The 14,541-nt window shown below is 38.1% G+C and overlaps 1 protein-coding gene across 6 annotated transcripts in view; it reads left to right on the top strand.

Moving 5' to 3' along the window:
- diaph2 (diaphanous related formin 2) overlaps positions 1-14,541 on the top strand; it is a 453,020-nt gene that overhangs the window by 240,769 nt on the left and 197,710 nt on the right. For all 6 annotated transcript variants that reach the window (XM_039655194.2, XM_039655195.2, XM_089134932.1 and 3 more), the window contains 2 exons: positions 7,776-7,874; positions 12,211-12,305. In XM_039655194.2, coding sequence (XP_039511128.2) covers positions 7,776-7,874; positions 12,211-12,305 — 194 coding nt within the window. The remainder of the gene's footprint in view (positions 1-7,775; positions 7,875-12,210; positions 12,306-14,541) is intronic.

Here is a 14,541-nt window from a genome sequence, read left to right on the forward strand (position 1 = left end):
GACTTATGTAAATCCCATATAAAGAAATAAATATCTTGGTGTTTTTTATCAGTCCAACGTGCACCTCAGACTAGAAAAAATAATGAGAAACAAACATTTATAGAAATAATATAAACCAAACAAACACAGGGGCCTACACTGCCATCACGGGTAAATTAGCACTTTGTCCCATCCACATTGACAATTATAAGACATGTTTCCTGAGTACCAAATCAGTGTATTATAATAATTTTTGATGGAGCATGTGGAACTGAAGATTGGAGTGATGATGACAGCTATATGATATAACCGTTATTTTAAATCGCAATAATATTGCACAATGTTACTGTTGTTGGATTTTTCTTTGTTCACAGTGAGATTTTGTTATTTGTGTCTGTATATGCTGTATGAAACTTCAAAGAAAAATACTTTAAATAGAGCATTTATTAATTTAGGTTCCTGGCCACTTTTGCATATTTTACGTATTTAAATCATTTCAATGAGCAATAGTGTATGTATTAACATTCATCTAAGTTAATAAATGCTGTAAAATAGTTTGTTAGTTCATGATATCTGTAATATTATTATACTAATGTTAACAAACTGACCCTCATTTTAATGTGGCACTAAATAGTTTCTTATTTTCTTTAGAGGTGGAGTCTGGGAAAGGTCAGTGAGAGTTTTATGCTATAAAACACTACTACAAGGTGAACTGCTGTTGTGTTAGGTAATAGATTATTTCTAGACACTAGAAATAAACCATTTGTTGGCCATTTGCCTCGGGGTGTGCTTTCAATACAGAATGAAAGTCAGTTAAATGTAATTGGTCAAACTAACCCTTAAACCAACCGTCTCTTCTCGTAGCTCATTGGATGAGGTCCTGAATCCAAAGGGTATAGCTGTAAAGACCTTAGCAGCCAGTTAACAGTGACTCTTCCCACACTCTTTGCACTTTTGAGCTGCCTAGCCAGAAATTAAAGAAATGTTTGGGTCTTGGTACTAATTCTGCTGCTTAGGACCATTCACACCACCCAGATCATCTCTAAGAAATGATGTATTTCCCTCCATCATTATTTCAGCTCTTCCTCTTTGTTAAATCCAGGTGACATGCATTCTCATAAATGACCTTGCGATAAGGCGTAATATCAGTACGATCCATCGTCTTTCATAGAAGCCTGTTTTCATTTCACACAAATGTGATTGTGCAAATATAATACGAGAGATAACCTATTATCAGCTTCGCATTCTGCAGCGACAGGAGAGAGCTGTTAGTGCTGCTCTACTGGATTACCGTATGAATGTGCGTACTAAGTGAGCTCTAAACCAAAAAAAAAAAAAAAAAAAAAGAACCCATTCTTGAGCAAGTCTTAGAATGCCACAAAAATCACTTGCTATAATTAAGTGGAGGTTACAGCATTGCTTTATCATTTGGCCTAAATCCATCAGATGCTTCATGGCGTGAGTATGTTTTCTCACAGATTGCTGCACTTTGTGTTTCCCACAACACCAGAGGTTACTAAACAAAAGTTCTCTGACATGAGGAGGAGGAACAGGGCTTGACTATCCTCCTGAGCTTTTATCCAAGTCCAGCTGTTAGTTTCTCAGCCTCAGTGTGTCTCTCACTCATAATGAAACTCTTAGAGAGTGAGTTGTTATTTGGGTCAGGCTGTGACCTTTCTAGCCTCTTCTCCACTTAGTCTCCACGGGCTACTAGGAGAACCCAGGGTGAGAATCGGGAGTGTATTAGTGACCCCTGCACCTAGTCATGCTTTGCAAGTCTCTCAGTCATATCACATCGCCCTCAGAGGGAATCAAGCTTTACCTGCTGCCCCATCACAATTATCATCAGCGCTAACCTCACCCTTTTCCCTTGTTATCGTTAAAGATGATGATAATTGCAAGGTTGGGAGAGTCGATCCCTCTCCCCCAGCTGTTTATTTTATTTTATTTTATTTTATTTTTTTCTGTGCTTTTCACCTTGAGGTGAGACAGCTTTGCCTGAGCTCCCCAGCACTGTGAAGGTCAAGACTGAGGAAAGGGGCGAGTCATTATAGGAAAGATACCTTCTAATAACCTGACATCAGAAAGCTGTGCCAGAGAGAGGTTGAATTATACTCATTCAGACAGCTTCCTTTGTATTTAATGCCCACATACCTGTTTGACATCAACAATCTCATGGATGCTTGAGTTAGAACAGCTCAGATCGCTTCACTAATAACAACGAATAGCTTCAGATGCTATTTTTTTTTTCAAACTGCATCATCAAAATGCACACAGTTGTTCCACTGCATAACCTCCACCCATAATTTAAAGCATACGTTAAACACTCGATGTCAGAATCTTCGTTATGCTGCGCTCAGATTCAATTTGTGTGCGTATTTTCCTTATTGATCGCCCTTATCCGATCAATGCAGGTTAACTTGGATGAAAGAAAAAGAAACCATTTCAGGTTTTTCCCTGAAGGATTTTTTTTTTTTTTTTTTGAGAGTGTGAGCATGCATTCAAGAGGCTAGAAGGTGGGAACGGCCTGGTGGGCTTGTATCCAGGCAATAAATTGGTTGCAGGGTTGAGAATGAGACCTCTCTTTAGCCTAGAAATGGTCACAGCTGTAATTCTCCAATTAAATAGTGTTTTCAAACCTCTATTGTGTGTTTGGGATGCCTTGTAGATCTGGCTGAGAATGTGAAGAAATTACAAAATCAAAGTTTTCTTTCACACTCGAGGACTCGTATGACTGATTATATTTTGTGAGCAATACATTAAAAATAAATCTGTTTTTGTCGAAATGGTAAAAGTCAGTGGAGTCCAGTTTTACTGTTCGACCCCACTGTCATCCATTGCATTGGCAAAAAATAGTTAAATATCTTAACTCCTGGTTTTAAAACGGTGTGGGCGTGAATAAATGACACAGTGTTCATTATTGTGTGAACTTTCTCATTCTCTAATTGTTGAAGTATTTTTTCACTCAGGCTTGACTTAATTCCTGAAAGACATTGTCTCATATTGATTGGCATTGTTCAAGTTTGGACAGTCAGTTTTGCAGAGGTAGATGAGTCATATTATTCCAGTCAGATTGCACATTTCGACAATGCACTTCCCAGCCCAGACAGTCAGACTCCACATTGTCTGCTTCATCTGTTTCGTTGCAGGGACATTGAACACATTTTAAGAGGACCTGTCATCTATGTTTTCAGTCCTCCGTTCGACGTCTCTTTGACTGCTTTATGTCTCCATGACTGCTCTTGTGTGAATCATTTCGGTCCAGAAGCGAACATGTGGTAGTGTTTAGCTTGCTAATGCTCAAGGCTTTGGCTGCCTGGGGGGAGATATCACATGGACAGCTCCCAGCACAATGATTCAAGTCCAGTAAACAATCTCTACGCCCAAATGTGAAGAACTTTGAAAATGAGGAGCTCCCATGGGCTGCCCTCTGTCCAAAAATCACAGAAAGGGCTTGTTTGAACTTGAGTGCGTTTTCCTGTTGCCTTTTTTATTGCTTTTCTTATTGTAAGTTCTATTATTGCTATTGCATTTCACCCCTTGTTGCCTCCAAGAGCTATTATCTCATCCCTACATATAACGATGTCTGTGGACCCAACACACATGTATGTGATTACTTTGGCAGGAGTAATCATGTACAGCTAATGTTTTACTAACATTTTGAAACCACCTTCCCCCTGAATACCTCTCGACTTGGTGTTTTGCTTCTAATGGATCACATTACTGAAGCATCACTGCTGTTTGTATTGCGTTGAAACACCCTGAACATAGTCAGTCCTTCACAGTCAGTTTATAATAAAAAAAAACAAAACAAACAGGCTTCTTCATCAATGGCTGGTCCATTATTCAATTATTTAGGACATATTCCTGTATTAATTCATGCGATTTATGTCCTAAATCTGCGCAACATCGTTTGGATCAGCTTTATTCTATTTGTATAAATGTGTTTTCATTATGCATAGACACTGCATGTATTTTTGTAATGCTCCAAGGCTTACTTTTTTGTTTACTATATAAAAAAAAAAAAAAAAAAAAACATATTTCTTCAGGACTTTATTATGGTGTTTTAGGGAAGCAGTTAAGATCTTTGTTTTTGGATATTTGTCTATGGTGGTGCCTGCATTTGCGAAGGAGTAATTTTAGTCTCTTGGAGGGGCGGCAAAGGTGAAGTCGGGTTCCCATCATCAGTGATGAATAGAGGGTGGAACTGTAGCTCATTCCTAATTATTATTATTTTATAATTGTATCATTTGTTATTATTAATTGTTATCATCACTAATTATTTCTGTTAGAAACTGATGCGTTCTGCTCGTCTAGTCATCAAGTTCTCACTTTCTGTAAAACTGCAGAATAGTGCCGGCCAGCAGAGACAAACTCTGTCAGAAATATATAGGGAGGATTGTAATTGAATCGGTTGGCCTACTGTAGATACAAAACAAAGCCTCCCAAACGGTCCACCTTTTCCACCTTAAGTGGATGTAGTGATGGGCTGAGCTGTGTCTGTTTCTCATTAATCCAGCATTGGGCAGAGAAGGCGCAGGCCTGGCGGGCTTCGGATCTCTAACAGCTGAAGAGCCTGAGGATATGTTGAGAACATCCTGCTGAGAGCGTGGGCTACCCAGGTGGAAGAGCCAGCTGGTGGAAGGGTGTGACAATGCGCCTGAGGGGGTGGTGGGGGTATCTTAAGCTCCACAATATGGCTGAAAGCTGTTCCCTCACCTGCAGCCCTTCCACTAAAAAAATCTGGTCCTTTGGGAGTCCTGTTTCCTGATATCTATCTATCTATCTATATATATATATATATATATATATATATATATATATATATATTTTTCTCTCTGGTCTTTTTTTAAAGCTGTTTAGTGAAACACACAGAGTGCACCGCTGACTCGAGTCTCATGGGTTGAATCCTACCTGCCATTCCTTCAGATGTTTAACCCCATGCCATTATGGACCATCCTTCCGCACACATGCATACATGCATCCCTGTTGTGGACCCATACTGTCATCATTGCTAGACATATTTGAGACACCCTACCAGCAAGAAAGCAGAGAAAGGTTGAATTAGAAGTCACGTTAAAACTTATTTCTTAAGTAGACCACAAATCCATAGTGCTGTGATCAGCTTGTGAAATGTATTTAATTATATACAATTAATAACTCTTTGAAACTGCAAGTACTGTCTCCTGTTAATGCGATACGATGCTCGTACAAATTAATTTATGAATTCCGTATAAGCACACCTGAGCTTTTAGCACCGAAAATAAGCAAATAAAGAAATAAGTTAAACTTTCAGAAGAACAAAACTCTGTTAACATGCTCTGTAGAGTCACTATCACTTTAAATCCAAAACGGACATGCATCAGTACCACAGTGCTATTGACACAGCAGAAGGCCTGTAGCCAGCAGGAAATCCACCTGCTTAGGAGATGCTCTTGCTTTGATAGCTCCTTCACATATGCAGATTTCTTGGGAGAGGCTTGTTTGCATGCGATTTCCTAGGAGACTTCCATCTTGGGCTTAAATAAATAGCGGAGTTGTTATGATTAGCGCTGAGGTGCGCTCCTTCTCCCACAAGCAATCTGCCAAACCTAGACTTCTTCTGTCTTTGTTTTCACCTGATATTTTCCCAGAATCTCTCTCTCCCCCGGGTGGGTCCCAGAGCTACGGCCTTGATTGCTCTCTTATTTAGTTAGTTTGTAGTTAACTGTGACAATGGTTTGGCCGAGGAATTTGCTGACATGTTATGTCATTCAGGGAGAGATTCTCTTCAAGCAGAGCTCTAAGGAATCCAGTCCCTGGAATACCAGGCACACATAAAGAATAAACGTTGGTTTGGGGCTGTTCAAAGCTGCCGCTCCTGCTGCTCCTTAGGATTACAGATATTACACAATTATCTCCATGGCTCTGAGCCGTTGACAGAGCAGGCCCAGCATTTGTCAATAGCAGGCCTGCAAAATGTCACTTCAATATACCGAGTGCCGCTGCAGTCACACGCTGATGGTCTCTTTAGGCACATCAACTTTAGACCAGGCTTGTGCACAATTCAGAATTGAATTGAGAATTACTCCTGAATTCCTATTCAATTTTTAAATTTGAATTGATGTCCAAAACAGGATCTAGAATTACAATTCAAATTTGAATTAAATTAAGCAGAATTGCAATTCAGTAAAAATTCAACCAAATTCATATATATCTTTTTTTTTTTTCAAGTGAAGTGTTTAACAATGAAGCTTTACAGGATATGTCAGATATGATTGCATTATATATTCTATAAATTATATTAGTTTGAACTATGTACAGATTAAACAGGGAATGTTTTCCCCCAGCAATGAATATTAACAGTCTGTTCTATTGTAATGGTAGTTTAACCATTTCCATTTCCCAGAATTACTTAAATAATAATAATAATAATAAAAAATCTTTATGGAAAAAAAATGGTTATATATATATATATATATATATATATATATATATATATATATATATATATATATATATATATATATATATATATATTGAAGAGTGACTAGTTACGTGTAATGAAATTATGTTCTTAAATTAGTTGTATTAGTTGTATGAGGCAAAATGTGTAATTCAATTAGTTTCTGATCAAATTGAAAGGAAAATTGCTTTACATTGATAAAGTAATCCAAATAAAGTAATCTAAACCACATGTATCCTTCCTAACACTAAATGTATGTGAGATTCAACACAGTCTGTCTGGTGTTTGACTTTGTGGAATTTCTTTGAATTGCCATAAGTTTAATTCCACTTCCTGCCATTCTAATTCAAATTCAACTTCCTGTTGGGCGGAGTCAATTCAATTCTAATTCCAATTCATGAATTGAATGGAGGCCAATTCTGATATTCTAAATTGTGCACAAGCTTGCTCTAGACGTCTGTCTCTCTGTCTGTTTTTCATCTCACCTTTCTCTCTCTATTCCTTTCCATTTTCTCCTACCTCATTTTTTCTCCTCATCCCTCCCTCCCTTAGTTTTTTTTTTTTAATTTAATTTTATTTTATGCCATGCTATAAAATGGAAGTCTGGCATGCATCAGTATTGGTTTAATTATGACACATCTGCCATGATCTAGAGTCTCTGTGCCCTTATGCTTTCCATCCAGGATCTCTTATCTGGGTGCCATATGTATAATTACCCTGTAGAGAGGAGCATATGTAAGTTTTTATTGCTATAACAGGAGCTCATATAATGTGTGGTCCAAAGCCCATGACTCATGCTTTTCATTTTGGTTAGCCGTATGACAAGACCATTTAATGTGAAACAATGTGTGTTTAGGTCTTGTTACTTTTTATTTGTGACACTTGCTAAGGCGGCCACTACCGCTTATTTTCCTGTAGAAGTATTTAATCTGTGAATTTCGTTATCTTTTCCTCACTCACGTGTCATTCCAAACTCATTTGACTTTCTTTGTGTAACACAAATAATATTCTGAAGAATGTTTCAGCTGTGTGGTCCATATAACAGTCAACATCGGTCCAAAACATAAAAGTAGTGTGAAATGGCTTGAATATACATCTCTAATCACTTAAATATTATTTATTTATTTATTTATTTATTTATTTATCTTGAACCTTTAAGCAAGAAATTAAACTACCCAGAATACTTATTACAATATGCAGTCAATCTGTTTATGCTTGATGTATGACATTTGGTAAACATCTGATTCTGAACATCTACTAATTTTCTATTTTTTTCCTGAAAAATTGAGCAGATGCATTTACTGGTTTTGATAATTAATAGTTCCCTCTGGTTGTGTCTCTTTGCTTTCAGTGAAAAAGGACGTGGAAGAAACAGATGACAGGATGACACAATTCAAGAAAAAAGCAAAAGAGCTGCGAATTCTGGATGCCAAGACAGCTCAGAATCTGTGTAAGTTATCAGCATCCCATATCATCTGTGTCCCCTAACCCCCCCAAGAGCCTCCAGATCTGTTTGTTGTTCTTCCTTCCAAAGACGTTAATTTTGTCTCTGAATAATTGTCTTTTTTTATTATTCTTTATTATTTTTTATTATCATTATCATCCTAGGTATTTTTGCTCTATACTAGACGTTCTCTCAACTAAAAACAGTTAAGCCTGCTGGATCTATAGCCACAATGTTTTCAGGCTTTGACTGACACTTTTTCTCTGTTCTCTTCTGTTTGTTTGTTTTCTTGCTCATACATATCATGTCAACTTTAAAATTCCTCTTATCCTCTTGTATAGTCAAGCAGCATTCGGCAGTATCTGCTCTTCCTGCAACAGGTTTTTGAGGATGCTTTTTTTGTTGTTTTGATAATGTATTCAACCCGATTCCTCTGATATCAGTTGTACCGTAAACACATAGGATGATAACAGAAACAAAAAGGACAACACATTTTGTTTGTGTCTGCCTCACACTCAAAGCCAAATAGTCCCCTAAAACCTTTATGCTAATAAGGGACCAAAGTCTGATTTGTGTTTTTTTGTTTGTTTGTTTTTTCCCCACACAATCAAATCCAGTTATCAGTAAATTAATTACTTAGTTAATTTATTTATTCCAAATAAAATCATTAACATTAGGCCATGTTTACAGTCATATTTGATTGTCTGTACCCCACTGTCTTGTTTGTCCATACCCCATAGCACTGAAACTAGTGTGACCCTATACTCGACAACAAGATGTCGAGTATGTCACAGGTTGCTTTGTGGCCCATATTGATCAGCCTACCTAGTGCCATTTAGCAACTCTCTGTCTCTCTTAAACTGCCACCCTCTTTTCCCCTCTCTTGAATTTTCAAGTAGTGTGTGTGTCTGTGTCTATGTCTGTGAGTATGAATTCATTGTGTTCTCAGGAGTGTCTGCGACTCTTTGGACTCTGATTGATGAAACCAGTATGAGAATGCAATTTTATTCTTTGGAAATGTTGGCTTCTTTGTCTGGGAGAGGGAGAACACCTTAGATATACAATATCACACTTAATGAAATATTCATAGCAAATGCAAAAATAACCAGCCACCTGAGTATATGTCCTACCCATGCTTGTTTTCATCCTACCCGGAAGAGTACTTGGATTCCAATTGAATACATCAATGCAATTTGAATGTGTGAATAGAACAAAATGAAGCTCTGAGTCTGGCTACAGTTCTGCTGTTGAATATATTGTAAGCCACATTATCCAAATGTTGGTTTAACAGAGATAATTGATATAACATATACTTAGATTAAAAAGCTTTCCGTAATGATGCTAGGGTGTTATATGTGATAGCACATTTGTTTGTCTGTCTGTCTTTTTGTCTATCTCTCTATAGTTTGGTAGGCAAAATCGTCTTATATGTCTCATGCTCAGTTAGTGTATCTGAAGGACATCAGGGTCAGGTTTTCTGTGTGCGTGCTTGTTTTTTTTTTTTTTTCTTTCTTTCTTTTCTTTTCTTTTTTCTTCCTCCAATAGAACTGGAGCAAATGAAGATAGACCTAACAGTAGAGATTCCAGTGACATTTCTCTATTTCCCTCTATCACTCACTTTCTCTTATTTTCACATTCTCATTCGCATGTGCTCTGTCTCATTTCCGCTAGTTCTTTACCCAGCCTTTCCTGCACAACACACACACACTACTTCAGGCTTTAGAGTAACTAATGCCAGCACACGAGTGGGAGTGCTGTTACACATTCACTTCAGCCACAAATCTGTCATTCTTCACAGAGAAAGGAAATGGGACAGGAAAACAGAAAGATGGAGTGTAAAAGCATTGTATAAGGCACTATTTGAAAGGCCAGTGTACATTTCTGTGGAGCATAAATGTTCTGTTAATTTATATTTTTATATAGGGTAGGAGCCTCACAAACAAGACACGGTTGTTCCAGGGTTGTGGAAATGACCCAATGTACATGTGGGACAGGGAGAGTTACTCATACCCCCAGATATCCATTTCTGTCTCCCCCTCATGCTAAGAGTACAGTATTTCAGCTGACTGGACAAAACCCACACTTTCTTTGTTTGGCCATGAATTTTTCTGGTTAGGAAAACTTGCTGAGACCATTGGTCCTGGGAACCTATGAACAATCTTACACAGACACACACATGATCCCACACATCATTGGGTAGTGTAAAGAGAAGCTGGATAGTATATGTTACTTTGGACCCGGGGGCCGGGTGGGGCTCCGTGTTCAGCTGAAACAATATTCCAGATGAGATGAAGAGTTTGTGAATCGTGAGTGCTGGAGGAACCAAGCAAAGCAGGCAACCACTACATGAAGTCATGCTCCTCTGTTAACACAGAGATACCCAGCAGAGCTCTGTGGTGCATAAGCATGTTTAACAATCCCAGCATTCCTGTCCCTGGTCTAGCTCCAGAGGAGTCACACAGGCCCTCCATCAACATTTCTTTTTTATAAATATAGTGGGCTGCATTTAGTTGCTATAAATTATGCCAGTTTGTGGAGGCGGTTTAGTATAGAAAGCATTTATATATGGGGAGGAAGTGGTCTTTTTTGCTTTAATGTTTGCCATTTGGTGGACGTGCAGTGATTTCTTTGTTGAAAAATGTTACAAAATCCCCAGACTGATGAGTTGTGGATATGAACAGAAATTAATTATGGGATGCATCTGTCATGGGCAAACTTGTTAGAGGAAAAAGTCAGGATGATGTGAATATGTAAATTATGCTAATGAATCAACAGATGAAGCGAAAGCATTTGTCATCCAATTAAATTTTTTGCAGAAATGTGATAAGTTCTGACTGGAGGTTGTTAAACTCACCACATTCAGTGACTAACCATGTGTTTGTTTATTGGCATGTGATACTCTTGATGATTGGCTCATCATCATGCTACTGATGGTTTGTTCATTAGCATATCCCTATAGCCAGGCTGTATTGTATTGTAAGGGTGGTTTTAAAACCTTGTGACATGTTGAACCTACAATAATAATTTCTACATAGGCCATTGTATCCAGATGAGCCCCCTGCTTTAAAATGTGACTGTGTTTGCTCTACCTTCATCTCCCAAATAAATGTATATGCTTTTTTTATATAAAATAAGATAAAAAAAACAAAAAAAAACAGAACTCTCTTTTCTCTGAAGAAACCGGCATATTGTCACACGCAGATGGCCGACTAATGAATTGCAGAAAATGGAGCATAGTTTCACAGAGACTCAGTCTATCAGCTGGTGGGAATGGTAGTTTATTAAATCACTGTTCATCAGAAGTTGGACCTGTTTCACCTGCACACCAGAGAGCTGGATGAGGCAGAAGGGCCTTTGCATTCATTGGCTGGTGCAATTCAGTGAGCAATGGAGGAATCTGATCAAATAAATACATATTTCAGAGAACAGACACTCAGATATTAACCTTCAGTATATCCACTCAGCTCTGCATTCCCATCACATTTGCTAAAATAGCTCAAAGGTAGGTGGTACAAAACAAGAGTGACCCTTTGAATGTTTCTCTGCTATAATCATTTGCCAGAAAAAAAAAAAAAAAAAAAAAAAAATCAGGTTCTGCTCCACATTGTTTCCAGACACCACTGGAAAACTCTTGACTGTTTTAATCTATGTGAGTGTTCAGGTAATTTTAACCTCAATGCAGTAACTGCTTCAGACATAAATGTACAATTATGTTTGGTCCCCCACTGATGCGCTTTAAATTGCACACTGTGAGCTATATGCTATAATTATAGACTATTCTTTCCTCGGGAGTGGTGGTGGTTATCAAATTCAACTGTTGGGTAAATTGCGCCTGTTGTTCTCTGCATTTCATCCTAGGTGAAAGTTTAAGATGTTAGGTTGTTATTTAGCTGCTTTTATTGCTGAAAGAAAATGTTTCTCTTTCACCACCAATTGCCCCAAAGTGGAACAAACACTTTATCAGTGTTTTACCATCCACCTGAGAAGTTGATATGAAGAGTTCAGATGCAAAAGCCTCTAAATGCCATTTGAAATTTTCTTCTAAAATGACAATTTTTATCGAGCTTGTATATTTAAGTTCAGTAATTTCACTTAAATGACAATTAATAGGTAATCTTCATTGCCATTTAAGTGAAATTACTGAACTTAAATATACAAGCTCGATAAAAATGATCATTTTAGAAGAAAATTTCAAATGGCACTTAGAGGCTTTTGCATCTGAACTCTTCATATTGTTCCCGTGCTCATTTCTAAAGGGGGGCACCTGTTGAACTCTAATACTCTAAACTAGAGGGCCAGAAAATGACTCGTCTTTTTTTTCTTTTTCTTTCTCTCCGAACAGCAATTTTCCTGGGATCATTCCGGCTGCCTTATGAAGAGATCCGGGATATTGTGCTGCAAGTGGATGAGGAGAGGTTAAGTGAAGCATTAATCCAGGTGAGTTGTGTGTGCATAGGCAATTTCATATGCAGCCTGATCCACTATTTTAAACCTTTATCCGTACACACACACAATATAACTTTTTTTTTTAAGTAAAAGAAAATATTTTTTTTTATTGCTACCGTATTTATTGATGTTTTCTTTTTAAAGGTGGGATTTCGAAGATACAACGGATTAAAAAAATAATAATAATTTAGCAATTTGATATTATCTTATTTTGTAGTCATCCATCCATCCAAAATATTTACTTTTTATTAATGACAAATATCTTGGATATTCCAGTGTGTGTGTGTAAGAGAGAGAGAGAGAGAACTTTTGACACATAGAAACATTACACAACGTTACACAAATAAATCTATTTTGTGAAAGCCAGACATTCATGGAAGATTTCTGAATAGCATTTGTAAAAAATGTCCATTTGTCTTTGCTCAGAGATTTGTCATGCCTACAGATAACTGTGTGCATTTGAAAGGCTTCATTAAAGAGATGTATTTGATGCCAGGCAGTGCTTCGTGCACAATAGTCTGTCTGCTCTCATTCACCAGGCCAATAGAAGCTCCACTTTCACTCTTTCATAATAGCTGCTTTGGGACAGGACTTGGCAAAACTCCTGCTGCTCCACCCTCCCTCCCACTGCCCTTTGTCTTACAGGCAAGATTGATGATCCTTCAGGAAGCTCTTCACGCCCTGACTGTCTCAGTGGTTTTTGTTAATCTTAAACGTGGTAATTGCATATGGCATGTGTTTCCTGAACTAAAGATACCTCAGCTGTCTATGAAAGAGTTGATCTCATTGACATTAGACCACCCTTTGCGCCTAACCCTCAAAGCCTCTGGTGGCTTTTTCACCACTGTGAATTAGTTGGATTTGAATGAGTCAACTCAGTTTCACATTTGACAGCCTGCCGTCTATCTCAGAGACCACTAAGGAGAATTGGGACTTTTATTTGAGCTGTTTGCTTCTCAAGTTATTGGGCCATGTCCAAGTGCCAGTATTCATCTGTACGGTGTTTTTGTTCTATATACAGTAGATGAGGGTGTATTTAGTTCTCCTTGCTCTTCTTTGAAAGCTGGAGAAAGGTGGAGGAGATAAGGAATATTTAGATGTCCTGGTCCACATTGGCCCTTCTTGGCTGTTACTGGGAGCAGAGATGACCTTTAATTGCCAGGTGGTTTGGGCTGGGTGTGTGGAAGCCTGAACTGAGGTGACAGCCCTCTCGCTCTTTACAGAAGCAGAAGAGCTAAACTGATGACCTTTTCTCACATTCAGCTGTGCTTTATAGAGGAGATTCATCTGTCAGGTTTGCACACCTCCTTCCATTTTCTCTATTCTCAGTTTCATCCTTCTTTCGAGTTATGCCTCTCGTCATCCCTGGAACTTAACTAGCCATGGCATGATATCCTCATCCTTGAGGTAATGCACAGGTCCAGTTTTATGTCCTTACACCGTAATGGTATAGGCTTTTTAGTGGCTCTCTGGAATGACATAAATGCCTCAGTCGTGCCGACGGGATGTTGGCAGAGGATCGTTGGTAGGCTTGAAGCCACACGCAGACGTGCCTCTGAACCATTCTAGCAATATGGATAGAGAGCGTTTTGAGTATTGTTATTTTCATTTTTTCTTTCTCCTAGGGTTCATGGTGGTTGATACCTTGACATCATTCACACTGCATCACTACATGAAATGTCACGTCTCAAAATAGGAAAGATGGCCAGATGAGTGTAAATTTCCCAGTGGTCACACTCACGATTCAGACTGGCTGTCAGAAGAAATGAGCATACCCGCTTTTCATGGATGAGCGAGTGGTGTTCTATGTATTACTTCTAAATAGATGTTAATTCTGTTCTGTTGTCTAAGTATTTCATAAGATTGTTATTGGAAATTAACTCAAGTTTACAAAAAAGTTGTGATTGAACTAAGTGGAGTATCTAATTATAAGGGCGCATACACACTAGAAAATAGATAGGGATTTGTATTGGATTTGTTTGGTTTTTGTAAATAAAAAAACATTTTGAATTCAGATTGGTGGCAGTATCAAAGTGCATAGTCGACGGATAATCAAAGGATTCACAACATCTTGTGACACAGCATAGTCTTAAGTGTAGGTGCCAAGAAGTGAAGGAAGTTGTGTATTTTTCTGGATTTGATCTTTTAATGTACTGTAAGTGATGTCTTAGTGCGGGCAGTTTTGCTAAACAATCACCTACAGTTGCTTTGGAGCTGATTGGTTCAG

This window comes from Pimephales promelas, chromosome 9 (genome assembly GCF_988280905.1).
Source record: "Pimephales promelas chromosome 9, fPimPro1.hap1.1, whole genome shotgun sequence".
Lineage (NCBI taxonomy): Eukaryota > Metazoa > Chordata > Actinopteri > Cypriniformes > Leuciscidae > Pimephales > Pimephales promelas.